This window comes from Mobula hypostoma, chromosome 1 (assembly GCF_963921235.1).
Source record: "Mobula hypostoma chromosome 1, sMobHyp1.1, whole genome shotgun sequence".
In the NCBI taxonomy this organism is placed as follows: Eukaryota; Metazoa; Chordata; class Chondrichthyes; order Myliobatiformes; family Myliobatidae; genus Mobula; species Mobula hypostoma.
This window is the reverse complement of record NC_086097.1, coordinates 242,449,681-242,473,963: the sequence shown is the minus strand read 5'-3', so window position 1 is coordinate 242,473,963 and position 24,283 is coordinate 242,449,681. Positions and strand designations below refer to the sequence as shown.

General features: G+C 44.6%; 1 protein-coding gene across 2 annotated transcripts in view; it reads right to left on the bottom strand.

Annotated features, from left to right (window-relative positions):
- Positions 1-6,489: 6,489 nt before the first annotated feature.
- The window catches only part of LOC134355796 (mediator of RNA polymerase II transcription subunit 30-like), a 123,657-nt gene continuing 105,863 nt past the window's right edge, over positions 6,490-24,283 (bottom strand). The window contains exon 5 of one of the 2 annotated variants that reach the window (XM_063066232.1): positions 6,490-8,797. In XM_063066232.1, coding sequence (XP_062922302.1) covers positions 8,702-8,797 — 96 coding nt within the window. In that variant the 3' untranslated portion in view covers positions 6,490-8,701. The remainder of the gene's footprint in view (positions 8,798-24,283) is intronic. The other variant, XM_063066223.1, reaches the window with a different exon arrangement.

Here is a 24,283-nt window from a genome sequence, read left to right as displayed (position 1 = left end):
CCAGAGGATGGTGAATCTGTGGAATTTATTGCCACGGGCTGCTCTGGAGGCCAGGTGGAGATTGGTAAATTCTTGATTAGTCATGGTGAGAAAGGTTAAGGGGAGAAGGCAGGAGAATGGGAAATGGATTAGCCATCATCAAATGGTGGAGCAAACCTGATGGGCCAAGTGGCCTAATCCTGCTCCTAAATCTTCTGGTCTTATATCGAGCCTGCAATGCACAGGATCAACAGAGGCTGCAAATGTTCGTAGACTCAGCCAACTCGATCACGGACACAACCCTCACTGCCATCGAGGACATCTTCAAGAGGTGTTGTCTGAAGACGGTACCATCTATCATAGAATCTCTCACCATCAGAGACATGTCCTCTTTGTATTACTACCGTCAGGGAGGAGGTACACGAACCCAAAGACCAACACTCAGCGCTTTAGGAATAGTTTCTTCACCTCCGCCACTGGATTTCTGAATGGTCCTTGAACACCACCTCACTATTCCTCATTTGCACTATTTATTTATTATAACTGAACAATTTTTATGTCTTGTACTGACCTGTTGCCACAATACAATTTTCACGACATACAGTAGGTGAATGATAATGAATTTCCATTTCCACACTGACTTATCCGTCCTTGACGTTTCCCATTGCGTGCTGAGGCCCAATGTAGAGCGACACCATCTCATCATCTGATTTTCTGAGATCCCCCATGTCGTCCCAAGTCACCTGTGTTCACATTTCAGTCTCTATACTCCCTTTCTTCCTGATCCCATTGACCAACTATATCCATTCATTACACCCACAAAATTCACCTCCCTCACCATCCCCCCCCAAAAAAACACACCTTTTTTTATCTTCTAATGATCTGCATTATCACAACCCTCACATCAGATCCCACCGCTGGCGGTCTTTGTGTTCCCGCCCTCCCTGGCTCCATTTACCTTCTGCCTTAATGTATCGCCCTCCAGTCTGTCTTCCAAACCCTCTACACCACCCACACCCTTTTCCAACTCCACCTGCCTGTCATTTCTTATAGAACCATAGAATATTACGGCACAGAAACAGGCCTTTTGGCACTTCTTGGCAGTGCCGAACCATTTTTCTGCCTAGTCTCACCAACCTGCACCTGGACCATATCCCTCCATACACCTCCCATCCATGTACTCGTCCAAGTTTTTCTTAAATGTTAAAAGTGAGCCCGCATTTACCACTTCATCTGGCAGCTCATTCCACACTCCCACCACTCTCTGTGTGAAGAAGCCCCCCGCCAATGTTCCCTTTAAACTTTTCCCCCTTCACCCTTAACCCATGTCCGCTGTTTTTTCTCTCCCCTTGCCTCAGTGGAAAAAGCCTGCTTGCATTCACTCTATCTATATCCGTCATAATTTCCCTCACCTTCTTTTTCCCCCAATCAAAGCCTCCCTGTTCTCTTTACATTGGCAATCTCCTCTCTGTCCTGGCCCAAAACTAAGACAATTCCCCTCACCCACAGTCCAGGCAGCAGGAGTACACCTTTTATGAAAGGGAGAATAAAACCATAGCTACAAGGACCCTTCGCCCTCTGGTGACCCTGCGATCTGTCTCGGTGGCCGACGTTAGGCTGTCTTTCAAGGTGGCAGGGTCTAATGGAGTCCTGTGCCAACCAGCTGGCAGGGCCATTCAAAGACATCTTCAATCTTTCATTGCTACGGTCAGAAGTTCCCTCCTGCTTCAAAGCGGCAACAATTATACCAGTGCCTAGGAAGAAAGGTGATTGTCCCACAGCACTCATATCTATGATGATAAAATGCTTTGAGAGGTTGGTCATGGCTACAATCAACTCTTGTCTCAGGAAGGACCTTGACCCATTACAATTTGCCTATCACCACTATAGGTTCACAGTAGATGCTATCTCAATGGCCATCCACGTAGCCTTGGATCACTTGGACAATGCAAATATCTATGTCGGGACGCTGCTTTTTTGACTATAGCTCACTATGTGACACCATCATCCCTACAGTTCTGTTCGGAATGCTACAGAACCCGGGCATCTGTATCTGGACCCTTGACTTTCTAACGGGAAGACCACAATCTGTGTGGATTGGTGATAACATCTCCACCTCGCTGGCCATCAATACTGGCACACCACAGGGGTGTGCACTTCACCCACTGCTCTATTCACCTACACCCACAACTGTGTGGCTAGGTGCCACTCAAATGCCATCTATAAACTTGCTGATGATACAACCATTGTTGGCAGGTTCTCAGATGGTGACGAGTGGGTATACAGGAGAGATATATACCAGGTGTTGCAGGAGCAACCTGGCACTCAACGTCAGCGAGACCAAACAGCTGACTGTGGACTTCAGGAAGGGTAAGACAAGGGAAAACCTACCATTCCTCATTGAGGGATCAGAAGTGGAGGAGTGAGTAGTTCCAAGTTCCTGGGTGTCAAGATCTCCAAGGATCTGGGGGGACGTCGACTTAGACCATGAGAGGCCTGCGTCGGGCATTTTCATGCCTTACAAGGCGCAGATTGGAAGTCTGCGTGGGGCGCTACTCCTCGCACAGACTAGAGCAATGTGTGATTAAGTGCCTTGCTCAAGGGCACAAACACGTTGCCACAGCTGAGACTCGAACTAGCAACCTTGAGAGCACTAGCCGAACGCCTTAAGCACTTGACCACCAGGATCTAACCTGGTCCCAACATATCGATGCAGTTAATAAGAAGGCAGGACAGTGGCTGTACTTTATTTGGAGTTAGAGCAGATTTGGTTTGTCAACTAAAAACACTCGAAAATGTCTACAAATGTACTGTGGAGACCATTCCGTGTGGCTGCATTACCATCTAGTATGGGGTGGGGTGGGCGTACACACTCAGCAAATTAGGAACAGCTTCTTCCCCTCGGACATATTGAACCCATGAACAGGACCTCACTACTTTATTTAGTTATTTTTTTTTGCACGACTTATTTTAACTGATATATATACATACGTACCATAATTCAGTTCTCTCTATATTTATCATGTACCTCATTGAACTGCTGCTGTAAAGGTGACGAATTCCGACATATGCCAGTGATATTAAACCTGATTGTGATTCTGAGGGAGGCACTGGAGCTCGCTGCAGTCACTGCAAGGGTTTGGTGGGGAAGGACTGTCCGTAGCAGAGGTATATGATTAAACACATTAAAAATATCGTTTGCTGTAGATAAAACAGCAATTGCTCCCATCTCCAAATAATACATTTATCCACTGTAAGACTGCTACTTTGCAGCCCTTTTGTTTCTATAAATATTATTTCTGAAGAACATCAATCCCAAATTGGTATGTGTTGTTGAACAACACACACAAAATACTGCAAGAGTTCTGCAGCTCAAGCAGCATCGATTCTCCCAAATTCTGTCAATGTACAATGGAGGGGGTAATGTTGTAGTAGGTGGGGGGGGGGAAGAGTGAAGTCAAGATGATTAACGGTTAGCTTAGTTTGTCACATGTACATCAAAACATCCAGCTCAAAGAGGCAACAGAAGAAGAGTTCTGCACCCTGGCAGGTGTGGGACCTGTTGAGGTGCAGGCACGGGGGGGGTGGGGGGTTCAAAAGTAGGCCCTTGCTAAGGACAGAGTGATTCCCACCTCAGGGAATGGAGGTCAGAGGAGACGATGAAGACACGGTAGGGGTTCAAGCTGGGGTCAAGAGAGGACAGGAGGTTGGAGAGGTCAGAGGAAGGTGAGGGGTCAGGAAAATTGGGTGGGACGAAGTGGGGGAAGCTGTGAGAGACCAAGACTGGGTGGGGTGCAGCGGTGGAAGAAAAGGAACAAGAGGACCCAGCGAGCGGTCCTGCAACCCTCAAACTTGGCAGCGTCAAATGTTTCTTGAATTACAGCAACAATTATACTGTCGACTGTTTATCCCTCTCCATAGGTGCTGCCTGACCTGCTGAGTTCCTCCAGCATTTTGTGTGTGTTGCTCTGGATTTCCGGCACCTGTAGAATCGCTCATGTTTATGATTTGTTGTTCCATTCCTCTTCAAGGAATGTCTACCCTGAAGAAGTTTAAATCTTCTCTTTGACAGGAGATCAGTGAGACCCTCTCTCACTGCTCCCCCCGTGATCTCTGCTGCCCTCCCACCCACCTTCTAGCTACCCACCTTCCCCTCCCCTCCCCCCCCCATCTTTGTTATTCTTCCCCCTCACCTTCCTTTCCAGTTCTGAAGAAGGGTCTTGGCCCGAAATATCGACTGTTTATTCATTTCTTTAGTTGCTGTCTGGTTCCAAGGTTGTCAAGCCGAGGAGTGATAGTGGGGACAAGCTCCCACTACCTGAAAGCGCTCCTCACGGCATGCACCTCAAATAGCCTCTGACAACCAAGTCCAACTCCTGGCCTTCTCGTGTGTCTTAGCCTCTAAGTCCGGCGGAACTGTTTCTACTGACAGGAGAAGAGGCAAAGGTGGGTCCTGGCACCTTAAAACCAGTGCTTCGGGTAGATGGAGCTCGTCAGCCTGGGAAGGCAGTCCATCTAAGAGAGGGAAACTCTGATTTCAAACCTCCGCTGCCTTGCAGCCATACCCACTCATGGGAAAGGCTTCGGGAGTAAACCCTGAGGACAAATCCAGAGCTGGAGTCCCTAAGGCAGTCCGATGTTGCCTTCAACCTCGTTCTGGCAACTCCTGCGATGGCACTGGTGCCAAGCTGTATTGGCCCTTGCCCTTCCCTTGGACAACATCGGTGCTGTGGAGGGGAGACTTGCTGCATGGGCAACTGCCGGTCTTCCATACAACCTTGCCCAGGCCTGCGCCCTAACCAGGCGCAGAACCATGGTCTCGCGAGACTAACGGATGCCACCAAAGATGCTGTCTGACCCGCTGAGTTCCTTCAGCATTTTGTGTTGCTCTGGATTCCCAGCATCTGCAGAATCCCTTGTATTTATGATTTGCTGTTTAACTATCACCAGTTTTTGTGCTCATATGTTGACGGTAAAGAGAAGTCACTTGGCGTGCCATGCTCCAGACTTGGAATGCACACATTAAACAGCGTTACTTACTTTCCAGGGTTCCTGGCTACACTCGTTTCTTTGAATCTGAGGCGAATTATTGGGCATTCCACCTGGTGGACAGCATTAATGGGGGAATAGCATGTGTTGCTTAAAGAGAGAGGTGGTGTTGGTGAGAGGAATAAAGCAAATCTCCGTATCTACTCGGGATTTTCTGGCAGCAATGCACTCCAGCATCAGACACAATTTTGGAATTCTATGCGCCCACAGTACAGAGCGTGGCTTGGCAGTGTAGTGGTTTAGTCATAGTCATACTTTATTGATCCCGGGGGAAATTGGTTTTCGTTACAGTTGCACCATAAATAATTAAATAGTAATAGAACCATAAATAGTTAAATAGTAATATGTAAATTATGTCAGGAAATAAGTCCAGGACCAGCCTATTGGCTCAGGCTGTCTGACCCTCCAAGGGAGGAGTTGTAAAGTTTGATGGCCACAGGCAGGAATGACTTCCTATGACGCTCTGTGTTGCATCTCGGTGGAATGAGTCTCTGGCTGAATGTACTCCTGTGCCCACCCAGTACATTATGTAGTGGATGGGAGACATTGTCCAAGATGGCATGCAACTTGGACAGCATCCTCTTTTCAGACACCACCGTCAGAGAGTCCAGTTCCATCCCCACAACATCACTGGCCTTACGAATGAGTTTGTTGATTCTGTTGGTGTCTGCTACCCTCAGCCTGCTGCCCCAGCACACAACAGCAAACATGATAGCACTGGCCACCACAGACTCGTAGAACATCCTCAGCATCATCCGGCAGATGTTAAAGGACCTCAGTCTGCTCAGGAAATAGAGACGGCTCTGACCCTTCTTGTAGACAGCCTCAGTGTTCTTTGACCAGTCCAGTTTATTGTCAATTCGTATCCCCAGGTATTTGTAATCCTCCACCATGTCCACACTGACCCCCTGGATGGAAACAGGGGTCACCAGTACCTTAGCTCTCCTCAGGTCTACCAGCATCTCCTTAGTCTTTTTCACATTAAGCTGCAGATAATTCTGCTCAGACCATGTGCCAAAGTTTCCTACCGTAGCCCTGTACTCAGCCTCATCTCCCTTGCTGATGCATCCAACTATGGCAGAGTCATCCGAAAACTTCTGAAGATGACAAGACTCTGTGCAGTAGTTTGTGTAACGCTTTACAGCCCAGTTCACTTCCTGCTGTCTGTAAGGAGTGAGTACGTTCTCCCCACGACCACACGAGTTCCCTCTTGCATTCTAAAGACGTACGGTTTGGGGTTAGTAGGTTGTGGGCGTGGGCTGCTCAGCACAACCCTGGGACTGTGTAGGTCGTTAACACAAGTAACGCATTCCACTGCACATTTCAATGTACGTGTGACAAGTACAGCTAATCTTGCCTGAGTGGAACAGTTCGAACGCAATACTCCACGGGCACATCTTGCAGCCTTTAATATTCAGAACAATCAAGGACAAAGTGACACAGAAGAGATACCAGACTCCGAATGTTTCAATAATAAAATGCAAGTTTTAATCTTGATAAAACAGCAGGGATTGACCCTACTCATCAAAGGTCTCATCAGATTATCTTCCTCTATGTACATCGAGGTTCAGCATTGGCAAGCACTCATCTGCCTTCCAAAAACTAAGACCCTGCATAAGAGTACAACTATATATTATAAAATATAACTGCTTTCAAGGCTGTATTTTCCACATATAATTAGCCACAGAAAGCTAACTGGGCTTGGCCCTTTGTGTGAACAATGTTGCCTTGTTAATGATGGTAATTACTTTTTAGAATTATTTTCTATAAACTTTCAAAACAGCTGTTTAAAGTTGCTCACTTTTTATTTATCAAAAAAAATTAATTTTATAAAACAGGTCTTAAATTATCTAAAATATTTTTACAGCACCCTGAAACAAATTAACTGTGAAATATTGAATTATCAAAATAATGCTTTGGAGCTTACCAGCAATAAGCTACTAATTTTCCAGAAAAATTCTCCTAAACATTAGGATTTCTAAACAACAAGCAGGAATTCTTTAAGGCTGATTTATACTTGTGTGTACTATTTACGCCATAGCCTACGCAAGTGGGCTACGCCGTTGTGAGCACTTATACTTGTGCGTTGGCTTGTCTGCGTCGCTCTGCAATTCACCACCAAAACGCTAGTTGGCGGTGGGGTTTCTATGCCACTGTGTTGAGTTTCTTCGTGTTGAAACTCAACACGAAGAAACTCAAACTTCAAACAATGGCGACTGAAACTGAAGGAGGGTGAATTTTCTGTGCTTGTCCGGCCACTGAGAGACACGGACGAGGAAATGCATTTCAAATATTTTCGGATGTCGGCAGGTAGATTTGATGATTTGGTTCATCGTCTCCAACCATTTATTTCGCATCAGCGTACGCACAGTATACTCTGAGACTGGCAATCACCATTCGAGTTTTAGCTTCAGGTGGAAGTCAACAGGCTGTAGCCGCTAGCTACAAACTGGCTTCAAGCACAGGGTCCTCCATAACTTCGGAGGTCTATAAAGCTTTATGGAAAGCATTGCAGCCAGAGTTCCTTCCCTGCCCTTCAGTTGCCCAGTGGCAAGCTATTGCAGCGTAGGAGGAACTGCGACGCTACCAAGCGGACCAATCACAGTTGTTTCGGTCTGCGTCGCCGCGACACATAGTTACATTTTGGGAAAGGTGCGCGTCAGGCTATGGCGTACAGTACAGTGTAGGGTAGGCTGCTACACTGTACATTTGATGCACAAGTATAAATCAGCCTTTAGCTAGAGGGTGTTGAATCTGCGTTATTCACTGCCATAGATGGCTGTGGAGGCCAAGTCACTGGGTGTATTTAAAGCAGAGATTGATAGGTTCTCCATTAGTAAGGACGTCAAAGATTACAGGGAAAAGGCAGGAGAATGGGGTTGACAGCCATGATGGAATGGTCTGCGACTATATCTTATGGTCTAATGAACTGGAATGGGATTTCTATGCAGAATATTTAGACTAAAATAGTGCTTTGCAGATCAGGACTGATGCACTGGAAGTCTACAGTCGGTTGGGCACTATTAAAGTCTAAAATCATTTTGGGTGTGTGGAATTTCAAAGACAGCCGCAGTAAACATTACAGATTCTAACACCGGGGCATCAAGAAACAAAATGCTCGATCGCAAATGTAGCACAGATTCTCAAAAGAACAATAAACACAACCTGATAAAAGACAGAAAGGTAAACACACTAATCCTCTCGCTGTCAGCATCTCAGTACAGGAATGCCAGTCTGAACGAGCTGCCACATATTTTAAATTCTCCTCTCATACAGTGGCCCTGCTTCCCTTCAGGATTACTGTTTCCACCCTCTATTTTAGTAAGAGTGCCAAAGGTTATGGGGAGAAGGCTGGAGAATGGGGTTAAGAGGGATAATAAATCAACCATGCTAGAACTGATGGGATGAATGGCCTAATTCTGCTTCTATGTCTTATCGTCTTTACCCTGCCAACTGGGCAACTGCTACACGAGTACATTAAATATGCTCCCCAAATTAACAGACTGCTCACAAAGTGACATTCAGCTCGCCGTGCACCCCATCCCAAGGGACTGAGTATTTGCATTCATGCTTCAAACGGGCTTCAGGCAGCACCCTTGGTCATCAGGTGCTGCACTGGTTAACGCCATCAACGCACGTACATTCAAAACACCGACAGGCGTCACGGTCTCGCTCAGTTTCTCATCGCCAGCATCGCATTAATGTCCCAAATTAGGTTGCGTAGTTGATCCATGATTTGTTTCAGCTGCTGGTTTTTCAGTTTAAGCTTCTGCAAGGAAGAAGACAACACAAATCTGGTTAAATATCTCCTCAGTAACTATAATTTCATAGACACAGGAACAGGCCCTTCAGCCCACAATGTTGTGCCAAACCAGCTAAAAAGTAAATTTTTAAAAACCCACTCAGTGGTTGAGGTTCAGCTTCTTCGCCCTGCCGTCTGATTTTGGAATGGACATTGAAACCAGAATCTCTACTTCACTACTTTTTTATTTCTGTTTTTGCACACGCGTACACACACACACACGCGCGCACACACACACACACACACACACACACACACTGGGAGGTTTGTGGACCCATAGAATTTTCTCTATTTCTGCACAAAGATGACCTTGAATGTGATCAGATCTTCACGTAAATACTAAAGAGAACCCAATTAAATAAGTAACACAAAAATCATTATACGTGTTCATTTATTTTTGAGAAAAATTATCCAATATTTGCCTTCTACAAATGTTATTTGGAGTCAGGTGTTCCAATCAATGAGATGAGATTGGAGGAACACACATCAAAGTTGCTGGTGAACGCAGCAGGCTGGGCAGCATCTCTAGGAAGAGGTACAGTCGTCGTTTCGGGCCAAGACCCTTCGTCAGGACTAACTGAAGGAAGAGTTCGTAAGAGATTTTACTTCAGTTAGTCCTGACGAAGGGTCTCAGCCCGAAACGTCGTCTGTATCTCTTCCTAGAGATGCTGCCTGGCCTGCTGCGTTCACCAGCAACTTTGATGTGTGTTGCTTGAATTTCCAGCATCTGCAGAATTCCTCGTGTTTGAGATTGGAGGTGTGGGTTGTGGAGGTGCCCTGTCCTATAAAAAAGACACACAAAGTCAGGTTACTGACAGAGCCTGCTCTTCTCAAGAAAGATCTGTTTACGTGCACCATGCCTCGATCAAAACTTTCAGAGGACCATAGAAGAATTGTAGAGATGCATGAAGCTGGAAAAGGCTACAAAAGCATTTCTAAAGACCTGAGTGTTCGTCAGTCCACAGTAAGAGAAATTGTCTGCAAATGGAGAAAACTCAGTACTGTTGCTACTCTCCCTGGGAGTGGGCATCCTGCAAAGATCACATCAAGAGCACAACATGCAATGCTAAAGGAGGTGAAAAAGAACTCAGGGGTAACAGCAAAGACATGCAGAAACTTCTAGAACTTGCTAAAGTCTCTGTTCATGAATCTAACATAAGAAAAGCATTGAACAAGAATGGTGTTCGTGGAAGGACACCATGGAGTAAATCACTGCTCTCCCAAAAAAACTTGCTGCATGTCTCAAGTTTGCAAAAGACCACCTGGATGTTCAACAATGCTTCTGGGACAATGTTCTGTGGACAGATGAGACAAAAGTTGATTTTTTTTGGCAGAAATGCATATTCTTATGGTTGGAGGGAAAAGGGCACTGCACACCAACATCAAAACCTCATCCCAACTGTGAAGAATGGTGGAAAGGAAATCATGGTTTGGGACTGCTTTGCTGGCTCAGCTTGCAATCGTTGAGGGGACAATGAATTCAAAATTGTATCAAGACATTTTACAGGAGAATGTCGGTGTAGCAGTCCTGAAGCTTAATAGAAGTTGGATAATGTTACAGACAATGATCCGAAAGTCAAGAGTACATCAATAACAGAATGGTTTAAAAAGAAGAAAATTGGTGTTTTGGAATGGCCGAGTCAAATCCTTAATCCTCAGTCCTACAGAATGCTGTGGAAGGACCTGAAGCAAACAGTTCATGCAAGGAAGCCCACCAACATCCCAGAGTTGAAGCCACTTTGTATGCAGAAATGGCCTAAAATTCCTCCAAGCTGATGTGCAGGAATGATCAACAGTTACCAGGGGCATTTGATTGAAGTTATTGCTGTACATGGGGGATCACACCAGTTACTGAAAGCAAAGATTCACATACTTTTTCCAACAAATACATGTAAACATTGGATAATCTTTCTCAATAAGTAAATGAACAAGTATAATGTTTTTGTGTTATTTATTTCATTGGGTTCTCTTTATCTAGTTCTAGGACTTGCGTGAAGATCTGATCACATTTTATGTCAATATTTTTGCAGAAATAGAGAAAATTCTACAGCGTTCACAAACTTTCTAGCACCACTGTATAAAACCTATTCACGGGTTTTTTTTCTATATTATTATGTACTGCTGCCGCCAAGTTAACAAATTTCACGATATATGCCGGTGATATTAAACCTGATTCTGATTCCAAAACCTAATCCCTCCTCTCTACACAATGTCCATATTCCTCCATCTTCTTCACATCCACGTGTCCATTTAAATGTCTCTTAAAAGCCCCTAATCTATTTGCCTCTACCACCATACCAGGCAGTGCCAGGCATCCACCACTCTCTGAGTAAAGAATTTATACTTTATATTTTATTGTCGCCAAACAATTGATACTAGAACGTACAATCATCACAGCGATATTTGATTCTGTGCTTTCCGTTCCCTGGATTACAAATATTAAATATCTAAAATATTAAAAATAGTAAAAATTAGTAAAGATTAAAAATTTAAATTATAAATCATAAACAGAAAATAGAAAAATTGAAAGTAAGGTAGTGCAAAAACACCAAAAGGCAGGTCCGGATATTCGGAGGGTACGGCCCAGATCCGGGTCAGGATCCGTTCAGCAGTCTTATCACAGTTGGAAAGAAGCTGTTCCCAAATCTGGCCACATGAGTCTTCAAACTCCTGAGCCTTCTCCCGGAGGGAAGAGGGACGAAAAGTGTGTTGGCTGGGTGGGTCGTGTCCTTGATTATCCTGGCAGCACTGCTCCGACAGCGTGCAGTGTAAAGTGAGTCCAAGGACGGAAGATTGGTTTGTGTGATGTGCTGCGCCGTGTTCACGATCTTCTGCAGCTTCTTCCGGTCTTGGACAGGACAACTTCCATACCAGGTTGTGATGCACCCTAGAACAATGCTTTCTACTCTCACATCACCTTTGAAACTACCCCTTCACCCTCTGGTATTAGACATTTCTAGCCAGGGAAAAAGATACTCCCTGTCTACTCTATCTATGCCTCTTATAATCTTAGTAACCTTGATCAGATCTCCCCTAGCCTCTACCGCCCCAAAGAAAACAACCCAAGCTTTTCAAGCCTCTCATGACAGCACACACCCTCTGGACAAGTCAGCATGCTGGTAAACCTCTTCTGCAGCCTCTCCAAAGCCTCGACATCCTTCCTACAGTGGGGCGACCAGAACAGTATGTAACAGTCCAGATGTGGCCTGAGATTATGGCAATACTATAAGGTTACTATAATCCCATTACAGGGTGTATGGTGTGTCCAGGGAGGGAGAGCACCTCGTATCCATTCTGAGGAACTTAATCACCTTTGATCCCCGCTGGACACCCAGCTCTCACCTGTGGCTCTGAGTAGCTGTTTGCACGAGACACCCTGGTGAGATAGAACCATGCCTGTCCTGGCACGCAAAGCCAGCTCTGACGGACTGGGCAGCCGAGATCTCCGGTGAGATCCAATGGCCAAGAAGGTGGTACGGCAACGCTCCACAGAGAGTGAAAGGCACAGGAGACGTCATGGTCATCCACTGCAGCCAAGGAAGATCCCAGTTCCTGATGCTCGTTCTCGGACTTCTGGGGTCAAGAGACTGGAACTGCCGCAGTGCAACGGCTTTTCCACTTTAATAACTCTCCCGCATACTTCTCTTGTCGTTGTCAGAAATGACGGGCAATCACCACTATAATCTCACTATCACCGACTTCACTGTTCCAAAAGGGACTCACTGCCCACACGGTAGACGGCACTCCCAGCAAATAATCAATGGGGAAACAGTTCCACACATAATACTCCCCTTGGCGCAGCACGGTAGCATAGCAGTTAGAGTTAGTGTCAGGCTAATACAGGCGCCAGAGGTAAGAATGGGGTTCCATTCCCGCCGCAGTAAGGAATTTGTACATTCGCCCCGTGACCGCGTGGGTTTCCACTACATGCTCTGGTTTCCTCCCACATTCCAAAGATAAGTTCTGGGCATGATATGTTGGCATGGGAAGCATGGCAAAACAGGAGAGCTACCCAGCACAATCCTGGCTGATTTGTTTTGACGCAAAGGATACATTTCATGGAATATTTCCATGTACATATGACAAATAAAGCTAATCTTTTCGAACAATCATTTTACCATTGTAGGATCACGATGCACATAACGTTATGTACAAAGCCAAACACTGGATTTTTCCTGAAGAGTGCAATAACTTCAGTAGCGTTAGTAAACTGCAGAAGCTGGGTGCGATTAGAAACAAAGGCCAGGATGTTTGATAACATTAATATGGATTTGTCTCCTTTGCACCATCATCATTCTGAATGCTTGTTCATTTTAAATCACTTTGAAAGGTCCATGCTGAAGTGGTGAAAGAAGAATTTATCAAAACATAAAACCATGAGGAATATTCACACTTATTTCTCCTTTCATTCACACTGTGACCCCCACCACCTGGGCCATGCCCTCTTCTCACTACTTCCAACATTGGGCAGGAGGTACCGGAGCCTCAGGTCACACACCACCACGTTCCAATCAGACTCCTGAATTGGTGCGGATAGCTTCACTCACCACCACTCTGAAATGATCCTACAACCTACAGGCATACTTTCAAGGACTCTATACAACTTTTGTTCTCAGTATTTTTTATTTGCAGTTTGTGTTCCTTTGCACATTGGTTGTTTGCCAGTCTTTGCGTGTAGTTTTTCATCGACTCTACTGTATTTCTTTGTTCTACTGTGAATGCCTACAAGAGTATGAATCTCAGGGTAGCATACTGTGACACGAGTGTATGTTCGTGGTCCTCTGCTGCTGTAGCCCATTAACTTCAAGGTTCGACAGACGCTCTTCACTGTTGTAGCATGTGGTTATTTGAGTTACTGTCACCCTGAACCAGTCTGGTCATTCCCCTCTGACCCCTCTCATTAACAATACATTTTTGCTCACTGGATGTTTTTCGTTCTTGCACCATTCTCTGTAAACTCTAGAGCTGAGTTCCCCAACCTGGGATCCATCGACCCCTTGTTTAATGAATTGGTCTACGGCATAAAAAAGACAGGGAACCACTGCTCTAGAGACTGTTGGATCCCAGGAGATCAGCAGATTCTGAGATACTCAAACCACCCCATCTATCACCAACAATCATTCCATAGTCAAAATCTTCTTTTTTTCCCCGCATTCTGATGTTTGATCTGAACGACAACTGAACCTCTTGACCATGCACATGCTTTTATGCATTGAGTTGCTGCCACATGATTTGTTGATAAGATATTTGCATTAGTGAGCAGATGTAAATATGTACCTAATAAAGTGGCCACTGAACATCTAAGTACTTTGTTAACAAATTTACACACATTGATGATGGACTCCCAACCTCAATCTACTTTGTTATGATCTTGGACCTTATTGTTTACCTGCACTGCACTTTCTTTGCAGCTTTTACACTTCATTCTTCATTCTGTTACATTTTTTAAAAACCTTACTCTACCTCAATGCACTATCTAATGAATTTATCTGAAGAACCAGTATGCAAGACAATTTTTTTCATGGTATCTCAGTACATATGATACTAGGATTGAAAGGCTTGTCATATGAGGACTGTCTGATGGCTCTGGGCCTCTATTCACTGGAATCCAGTATAACGAGCAGGACCTCATTGAAAGGCCTCGATGGTGTGGATGTGGAGGAGATGTTTCCTATGGTGGGAGAGTATAGGACCAGAGGACACAGCCTCCAGAATAGAAGGGAATCTTTTTAGAAAGGAGAGGAGAAGGAATTTCTTTAGCCAGAGATTGGTGAATCTGTGGAATTCGTTGCCACAGGCAGCTGTGGAGGCCAAGTCATTGGGCATATTTAAGGCAGAGGTTGATAGATTCTTGGTCAGGGCATGAAGAGATACGGGGAGAAGGCAGGAGACTGGGGCTGTGAAGAAAATTGGATCAGCCATGATGAAATGGCAGAGCGGACTCGATGGGCCAAATGGCCTAACTCTGCTCCTACATCTTATGTTCTTATAACAAACCAATTCTAAATGTGGCTATGTTATTTAAATATGATCTGACTGTGCAAAACAAATCCAGCCACTCAATAATGAAGAGGCACTTCAATCTACGATGGGTCTCCCCGATGTAGAGGAGGCCGCACTGGGAGCCACCAGATATCGTAGGTGACCCCAACAGACTCACAGGTGAAGTGCTGCCCCAGCTGGAGGGACTGTCTGCGGATTACAGACCCTAAAGATTCAGTAGATGCCGGAAATCTATTACAATCTATTACACACCCAAAATGCCTGAGGAACTCAGCAGGTCAAGGCAGCACCCCTGGAGGGAAATCAGCAGGAAAGGAAGGGAACAGAAGGCAAAATAAGAAGATGGAGGTGGGCGAAGGAGAACAGGCTGGCAGGTGACAGGTGAAGCCAAGTGAGGGGGAAGGTGGGTTGGCGGGGACGAAGTGAGAAGCTGGGGGGGAGGGGTCATAAATTTGAAGAGGAATGAAAATGCGATTTCAGACCAAAATGTTGACTCTTCCATTGGGCAGTAGATACCAAAGCTCCCTAGTACAATACATTGGAATCTTTTCCACACTGTCTACCCTGTTACAACACTGCAATTCATTGTCTACCGGGACACATTTTATCTGTAGTTGTAACATTTTATTCTGCATTCTGATATTGTCTGACCCCGTTCTATCTCAATGCACTGTGTAATGATCTGATCTGTGTAACAGTATGCCAGACAAGTTTTCATTATATCTCAATACATGCAACAATAATAAACCATTTTCAATTCTAATTCCTCCCACTCGACCTGATAAGCTTTTTCCCCAACAGAATCTGTGTTGTTCTACATTCTGGCATCAGCAGTGTCTCATGTCTCCTTTTTAAGTTTTATTTTTTTTTTAGATGTCAGATAAAACCATACACTCGTTAGAGTTATGCAGTCAGAGAAAACTAGCACAAAAACAGGCCCTTCAGCCCATCAAATCTACACTGAACCATTTGAACTGCCTACTCCCATCGACCTGCACTGGGACCATAGCCCTCCACACCCCCACCATCCATGTACCCATCCAAACCTCTCTTAAATGTTCAAACCAAAATTACCTTCACCACTTGTGCAGGCCACTCCTTCCACACTCTCATGACCCTCTGAGTGAAGAAGCTCCCCCTCATACTCTCCTTAAATTTTTCACCTTTCACCCTTAATCTGTGACCTCTAGTCATAGTCCCACCCAACCTCAGTGGAAAAAACCTGCTTGCACTTACCCTAACTGTACCCCTCTTAATTTTGTATACCTCTATCAAATCTCATACCCTTTGGAAAGATTGAGGGGAGCAAACCTAGAGGAAGACCTCGACGTATGTACATCAAAAGCATAGCCAGGTGGCTACACATCGAGGAAATGGAAGTCATCCAAAAAACGAAGGATAGATCTACATGGAAAACCATGGTCACCAAAGTCCGCATCGGATATGGTACCTAGACAGACAGAGAGACTATCAAATCTCCTCTCAACCTTCCAAATTCCAAGGAATAAAGTCCTAATCTATTCAATCTTTCCTTATAACTCAGGTCCCCTGGTACCAGCAATATCCTTGTAAATATTGTCTGTACTCTTTCAACCTTACTTACACGTTCCCTGTAGGTAGATGACCAAATGTGCACACAATGCTCCAAATTAGGCCTCACCAACTTCTTATACAACTTCAACATAACATCTCAAATTAATCGGCTGACAGATTGGTATATGCGTTCACATATGTAATGAACTCAGGTCTCCTTCTGGTTCAATTGATTTCCACTATGCACATTTTAAAACATCTATCACACAATGACAATGTCCCCACCATTAAGCACATCTACATGGAGTACTATTGCAGGAAAGTAGCATCCATTGTCAAGGACCCCCACCATCCTGGCCATGCTCTCTTCTTACTGCCGCCATCGGGGAAAAAGGCACAGGAGCCTCGGGATTCACACCACCAGGTTCAGGAACAGTCAGTAGCCCTCAACCAGAGGGGATAACTTCACTCACCCCAACACTGAATTGTTCCCACAACTCATGGACTCTTCATCCAATGTTCTTGGTATTTATTGCTTTTTTTCCTCCTTTATTTTCTTTTTATTCTTTTTGTATTTGCACAGTTTTTTAGTCTTTGGCAGATTGTTTGCCTGTCTTGTTTGTGTGCAGTTAATTCTATTGTGCTTCTATGTATTTACTGTGAATGCCCACAAGAAAATCAATCTTACAGTTGTATATGATGACATATATGTACTTTGATAATAAATTCCCTTTGAACTCTGAATTTACCTTTTCCTTGCTGTTTGATTCTTGGCCCTACACTATATTTCATCTCGCAAACATGAGGAGATCTGCAGATGCTGGAATTTCAATATGTGTGTTACTATGTTCCACCTGTCACTTTTGCCCATTCTCTCAAACTGTCTAAATCCTTCTGCAGACTCCCTGCTTCCTCAACACTACTCACCCCTCCACCTATCTTCATATCATCTGCAAACCTGGTCACAAATTGCTGATATAACTTCATCTTTATCCTCAGCTTCACTACATTTTTTGGCAATATTTTATACCTTCTGCTCTGATTAAAAGGAAAAGATTAGCTTTATTTGTCACATCTGCATCAAAACATCGAAACATACAGTGAAATGTGTCGTAACCAGGACAACCTGAGGATGTGCTGGGGGCAGCCATACTTCCAGCGTCGACATGGCACGCTCGTAACTCACCAACTAATCATACATCTCTGATACCGGGGAGGAAACTGATGCACCCAGATGAAATCCAACATGATCACGGGGAAAAAGAACAAACTCCTTACATATAATGGTAATGGTAAAGGATGAGGTTACAGAGTACTTGGAGGCATATGACAAGATAGGCATAACTCAGCATGGATTCCTTAAAGGGAAATCCTGCCTGGCAAACCTATTACAATTTTTTGAGGAAATTACCAGTAGGCTAGACAAGGGAGATGCAGTGGATGTTGTATATTTGGATTTTCAGAAGGCCTTTGACAAGGTGCCACACATGAGGCTACTTAACAAGACAAAAGCCCATGGAATTACAGGAAAGTTACATACGTGGACAGAGCATTGACTGATTGGCAGGAAACAGAGAGTGGGAATAAAGGGATCCTATTCTGGTTGGCTGCCGGTTACCAGTGGTGTTCCGCAGGGATCAGTGTTGGGGCCGCTTCTTTTTACATTGTACATCAACGATTTAGATTATGGAATAGATGGCTTTGTGGCTAAGTTTGCTGATGATACGAAGATAGGTGGAGGGGCCGGTAGTGCTGAGGAAACGGAGAGTCTGCAGAGAGACTTGGATAGATTGGAAGAATGGGCACAGAAGTGGCAAATGAAGTACAATGTTGGAAAGTGTATGGTTATGCACTTTGGCAGAAAAAATAAACGGGCAGACCATTATTTAAATGGGGAAAGAATTCAAAGTTCTGAGATGCAATGGGACTTGGGAGTCCTCGTACAGGATACCCTTAAAGTTAACCTCCAGTTTGAGTCAGTAGTGAAGAAGACGAATGCAATGTTGGCATTCATTTCTAGAGGAATAGAGTATAGGAGCAGGGATGTGATGTTGAGGCTCTCTATAAGGCGCTGGTGAGACCTCACTTGGAGTACTGTGGGCAGTTTTGGTCTCCTTATTTAAGAAAGGATGTGCTGACATTGGAGAGGGTGCAGAGAAGATTCACTAGAATGATTCTGGGAATGAGAGGGTTAACATATGAGGAATGTTTGTCCCCTCTTGGACTGTCATTCCTTGGAGTTTAGAAGAATGAGGGGAGACCTCATAGAAACATTTCGAATGTTAAAAGGCATGGACAGAGTGGATGTGGCAAAGTTGTTTCCCGTGATGGGGGAGTCTAGTACGAGAGGGCATAACTTAAGGATTGAAGGCGCCCTTTCAGAACAGAAATGCGAAGCAATTTTTTTAGTCAGAGGGTGGTGAATCTATGGAATTTGTTGCCACGGGCAGCAGTGGGTGTATTTAAGGCAGAGATTGATAGGTATCTGAGTAGCCAGGGCATCAAAGGTTATGGTGAGAAGGCGGGGGAGTGGGACTAAATAGGAGAAAATGGATCAGCTCATGATAAAATGGCGGAGCAGACTCGATGGGCCGAATGGCCGACTTCTGCTCCTTTGTTTTACGGTCTAGAAACCAACTGTTGAACGCTGGTGCTGTAAAGTGACCGTGCTAACAACTAAGGTTCAAAAGCTCAAAGCACAGTTTATTATCAAAGTATGTACAGAAGCATAGACATGGAAACACAGAAAATCTGCAGCACATTACAGGCCCTTCGGCCCACACTGTTGTGCTGACCATGTAACCTACTCTAGAAGCTGCCTAGAATTTCCCTACCGCATAGCCCTCTATTTTCCTAAACTGCGTGTACCTATCTAATAATCTCTTAAAAGATCCAATTGTATCCGCCTCTACCACTTTCGCTGGCAGTGCATTCCACGCACCCACTTTATATTTTATAGAGTCTATACTTTATACAACCTTGAGGTTCATCTCCTTACAGGCAGTCACAAAACAAAGAACTCCAATAGAACCCATTAAAAACATAAGATGACCAAACACCCAGTGTGCTGAGAAAAAAAAAACAAATTGTGCAAACAGCAATCAGAACTGAAGTTCACAAAGCCAGGCATCACTGCAGCCGATCCAGAAATCCACTAGTTACAGGCTACGGCCTCAGTTTAGCAGAGATGAGTAAAACCCGCACAGCAGTGAGCCGAATCAGTCCATCTCTCACCTTCAACCCCGACACCCCAGGTCATTCCTTGCCCTCTGGCTTGGGCTCTGCCACCTCAATTCGGCCAGTACTCAACCTTTCCAATTTGGCTCGGTTCCTAATCGACCAAACCTCAGTTCCTTTCTTGCCACAGGCACACTGCATCCATCCTGCCCCAGCGAGATTCCGGCCATACCACAAAAATGCCACACCCCGTACACTGTTTGCAACAACGGTTTACCAGAAAAAGTGTGAACAACGAAGCTTTTACTTGTTTTGTTTGTTTCATTAGCCACCAGCAAGTAGCACCATCTTTATCTATGCATTTATTAGAGATACAGCAAATAGGCCATTCCGACCCTTCGAGGCATGCTGTCCAACAATCTCCCAGTTTAATCCTAGCCCAGTCACAGGACAATTTACAATGACCAATTAACCTACCAACTGGAATCATGCTCTGCTGCAATGCAGGGATTTGATAATACCTTTAACTATGCTTTAATTTACAAAAGATAGGATGTCATATTTAAGTGCTCCGACTTTGGTTACTTGGGGAAAATAACGAATAATTATACCAAATTTATTTTGAATCCCATGGAGCATGTGGAAACCTTCCAATACCCAGGCAGCTCTTTTTTTTTTCTCTTTCTTTCTTTTAGGTAGACTACATATATGGGGGGGGTTAAGGGGAGGGGGGTGGGCAGATTTTATCTTTTCACGTATTCTTTTTGAAAATTCAATAAAAATTATATTAAAAAAAACTATGCTTTACAGTCACATCTAGATCACTTTTGTTGCTTTTTTTCTCCTCTAAAAAGGGGTTGTATTGTTTGTAAACTTCAGTACTTTAAAAAAAATTTTTACTCATTCCACATGCACAAGTGATATCTGATTCCCCAAATCCAACAGAACACAATCACACTTCATGCCTTTAACACTTGTGCTATATATTGTTAAGACTTGCTTCAGACTGAAGTAAATCACTTTCAAATTATATGCACTATGGAATTCTACTGTATTAGGGTCAATTCTTCTCGAGGCCCTTAACTATCAGCTCATTAATTAACCCTTTCTCATTACACTGTACTAGATCTGAAATAGCTAGTTGCCAAACAAAAACAAAATCAAACACAATTTACATGCTATGTAATTTATATCCAAGTATAATGCTTTTGATCCACAGAGCTGGGTGCAATATCATGGACAGGAAGGCAATGGCTAATATGAGATTTATTGTCATAGAGAAGAACAGCTCAGAAACAGGCTCTTCGGTCCATCGAGTCCATGCCAAAACCATTTAAACTGCCTACTCCCATTGACCTGCACCAGAACCATAGACCTCCACTCCTCTACCGTCCATCAAAACTTCTCTTAAACATTGAAATCGAGCTCACAAACCTCTCAAATATCCCCGAAGTATCTGCCTCCACCAACAACCCTGGTAGTGCTTTGAAGAAGGGTTTAAATTAGCTCAGCAGGGAAATGGGAACCCAAGAAGTTATAGTCATAGAGCACCATAGCAGGGAAACAGGATCTTCAGCCCATCTACCTTCTGCTGGTCCCATCAACATGCACCTGGACCATAGCCTTCCATACCCCTTCCATCCATCTACTTATCCAAACTTCTCTTAAATGTTGCCATCGAACCCTCATTCACCACTTGCGCTGGTTAACTTTTCACCTTTCACCCTTCACCCATGAGCTCTGGTTGTCGTCCCACCCAACCTAACTGGAAAAAGCCTGCCTGCATTTACCCTATCCATACCCCTATCAAATCTTCCCTCAATCTTCGAGGAGAGGACATACTTTTCAGGTGATAGGAGGGAAGTATAGGGGAGGATATCAGAGGTATGTTTCTTCCTTTCTTTCTTTTTTACACACAGACAGATTGTTGTGAGTGCAGGGACTGCACTTGCCAGGGATGGTGGTAGAGGCTAAGGGTGCATGGCAGTGTAACATTATTTCTACGCCAGCGATCAGGGTTCAATTCTGGCTGCTGTCCATAAGGAGTTTGTACGTTCTCCCTGCGACCGCCTCGGTTTCCTCCAGGTACTCCAGTTTCCTCCCATATTCCAAAGACAAACGGGCTAGAGTTAGCAAGTACGCTGTGTTGGTTCTGAAAGCACAGTGACACTTGCAGGCTGCGCCCAGCACATACTTGGTACAGTAACACACATCAAAGTTGCTGGTGAACGCAGCAGGCCAGGCAGCATCTCTAGGAAGAGGTACAGTCAACGTTTCGAGCCGAGACCCTTCGTCAGGACTAACTGAAAGAAGGGATAGTAAGAGATTTGAAAGTGGGGGGGGGAGGGGGAGATCCAAAATGATAGGAGAAAACAGGAGAGGTAGGGATGAAGCCAAGAGCTGGAAAGTTGATTTGCAAAAGGGATATGAGAGGATCATAGGACGCGAGGCGTAGGGAGAAAGAAAAGGGGAGCGGGGAATCCCAGAGGATGGGCAAGGAGTATAGTGAGAAGGACAGAGGGAGAAAAAGAGAAAGAAAAAATTATATATAATAATAATAAATAACGGATGGGGTACGAGAGGGAGGTGGGGCATTAGCGGAAGTTAGAGAAGTCAACGTTCATGCCATCAGGTTGGAGGTTACCCAGACGGAATATAAGGTGTTGTTCCTCCAACCTGAGTGTGGCTTCATCGTTACAGTAGAGGAGGCCGTGGATAGACATATCAGAATGGGAATAGGACATGGAATTAAAATGTGTGGCCATTGGGAGATCCTGCTTTCTCTGGCAGACAGAGCGTAGGTGTTCAGCGAAACGTTCTCCCAGCCTGCATCGGGTCTCGCCAATATATAGAAGGCCGCATCGGGAGCACCAGACACAGTACATCACCCCAGCCAACTCACAGGTGACGTGTCGCCTCACCTGGAAGGACTGTCTGGGGCCATGAGGAGATACTTGGACAGTGTCGGTCGCTGACACAAATCACATATTTCCTCTGTACAAGAGGAACTCAGTGGGGCTAGGCAGCATTTATGGAAAAGAGTACAACCGTTTCGGGCCCAGACCGTTCTACAGGACTTGTATTGCGATATTTCAATGTGACAAATAAAGCTAATCTTGATCTTTAAAACAACAGGGACATTTAGAAGCCTCTTAAGCACATGGATGATACAAAAGTGGAAGGTCACATGGGAGGGAATGCTTAGAATAGGTTAAAACGTTTGCATAACATTAGGGGCTGAATGGACTGTACTGTGTTGTAATGTTCTGTGTTCTGCTATACTGTAAAGATGTCACAGATGCAGGAACAAAAGGAGCTGTTTGCTGTATTAATTCCTGTGAGTAACCACACCAAAATCTGTGGTTAGACACCCACAAGATTTGCATTCTTTGAGTGACACATTTTTCAGTTTTACATCGTTGAAGTGAGAACTTAGATCACAATGAGTGTACAAAAGGCTTTAGAAACCCCACGCTCAGAGCTCTTAGAGTGGTAAATAAAAGATATGATGGTTTCTTAAGGTTGTTATAGCCGGGGGGTGGTAATGGGGACAAGCTCCCACTACCTATTAAATGTTCCCAATAGCGTGTATATCAACTAGCCTCCGACAACCAAGTCCAGCTCCTGGGCTTTTACATGTGGCTTAGCTACTAAGCCCAGCGGAACTGTTTCTGCTAACAGGAGAAGGGGAAAAGGCTGGTAACTGACCTTAAAACCAGTCGCTCTGGGCAGATAGGGTTCATCAGCTGTGGTTGGCAGCTCATCTAGGAGAAGGCAAACTCTGATCTCAAACCCCCGCTGCCTTGAGGCTTTACCCACTCATGGGGGAGGCTTCAGGAGTAAAACCCGAGGGAAAAATCCAGAGCTGGAGTCCCTAAGGATGTCCTACAATGTGTTCAACGCAAACCGGCAACTCCTGCAACACTGCTGGTACCAAACTGCATTGGTGCCTGCCGTTCCTTTGGGTTCATCAAACATGTTGTGGGGGGGGGAGGGGGAGCTCGCTACATGGGCAACACCTTGCTCTCCATATCGTACTGCCCTGGACAGAGTATATAGTCAGCGAGGACACAACATCCATGGTTAACCCTGACTAACGAAGACCCCGAGAAAAGATACACCTAAAGACACAAAGAAAAATCTTGATCACTGTCTTTGGTTCTAGAGTTTAGGAAACAGGAAACTGGAAACCACGAAGTCAGTTAGTGGGCTTTTACATCCGTCTGTTGTTCACACCAGAGTGCGCTGAGGGCAGCAGGATTGTGTCCTACATGAGCAACACTTTGGGTAACAACCCTAACCCAAAAGGGATGACTACACCCACTTGCCCATCCATTGAGATGTTCCCACAACCAATGATCTTACTTTAAGGACTCTTTATCCTGTTATTTCATGTTCTCATTATTTATTGCTATTTATTTATATTTACATATGCACAATTTGTTGTCTTCTGCACTCTGGTTGATCTTTCATTGATCCTGTTATAGTTACTATTCCATAGATTTGCTGAGTATGCCCGCAAGAAAATGAATCTCAGGGGTGTAGATGGTGAAATACACATACTTTGATAATAAATTTACTTTGAAATTAGCTCCCACACCACCAAGTTCAGCAACAGTTTAACCATCAGGTCCCTGAACCAGTGTGGATAACCTGAACTCCAAACAGATTCCACAACCTATGGCTCACTTCTAAGGATTCTATAACTCATCTTCTCAGTGTCATCCATTTATTTATTAT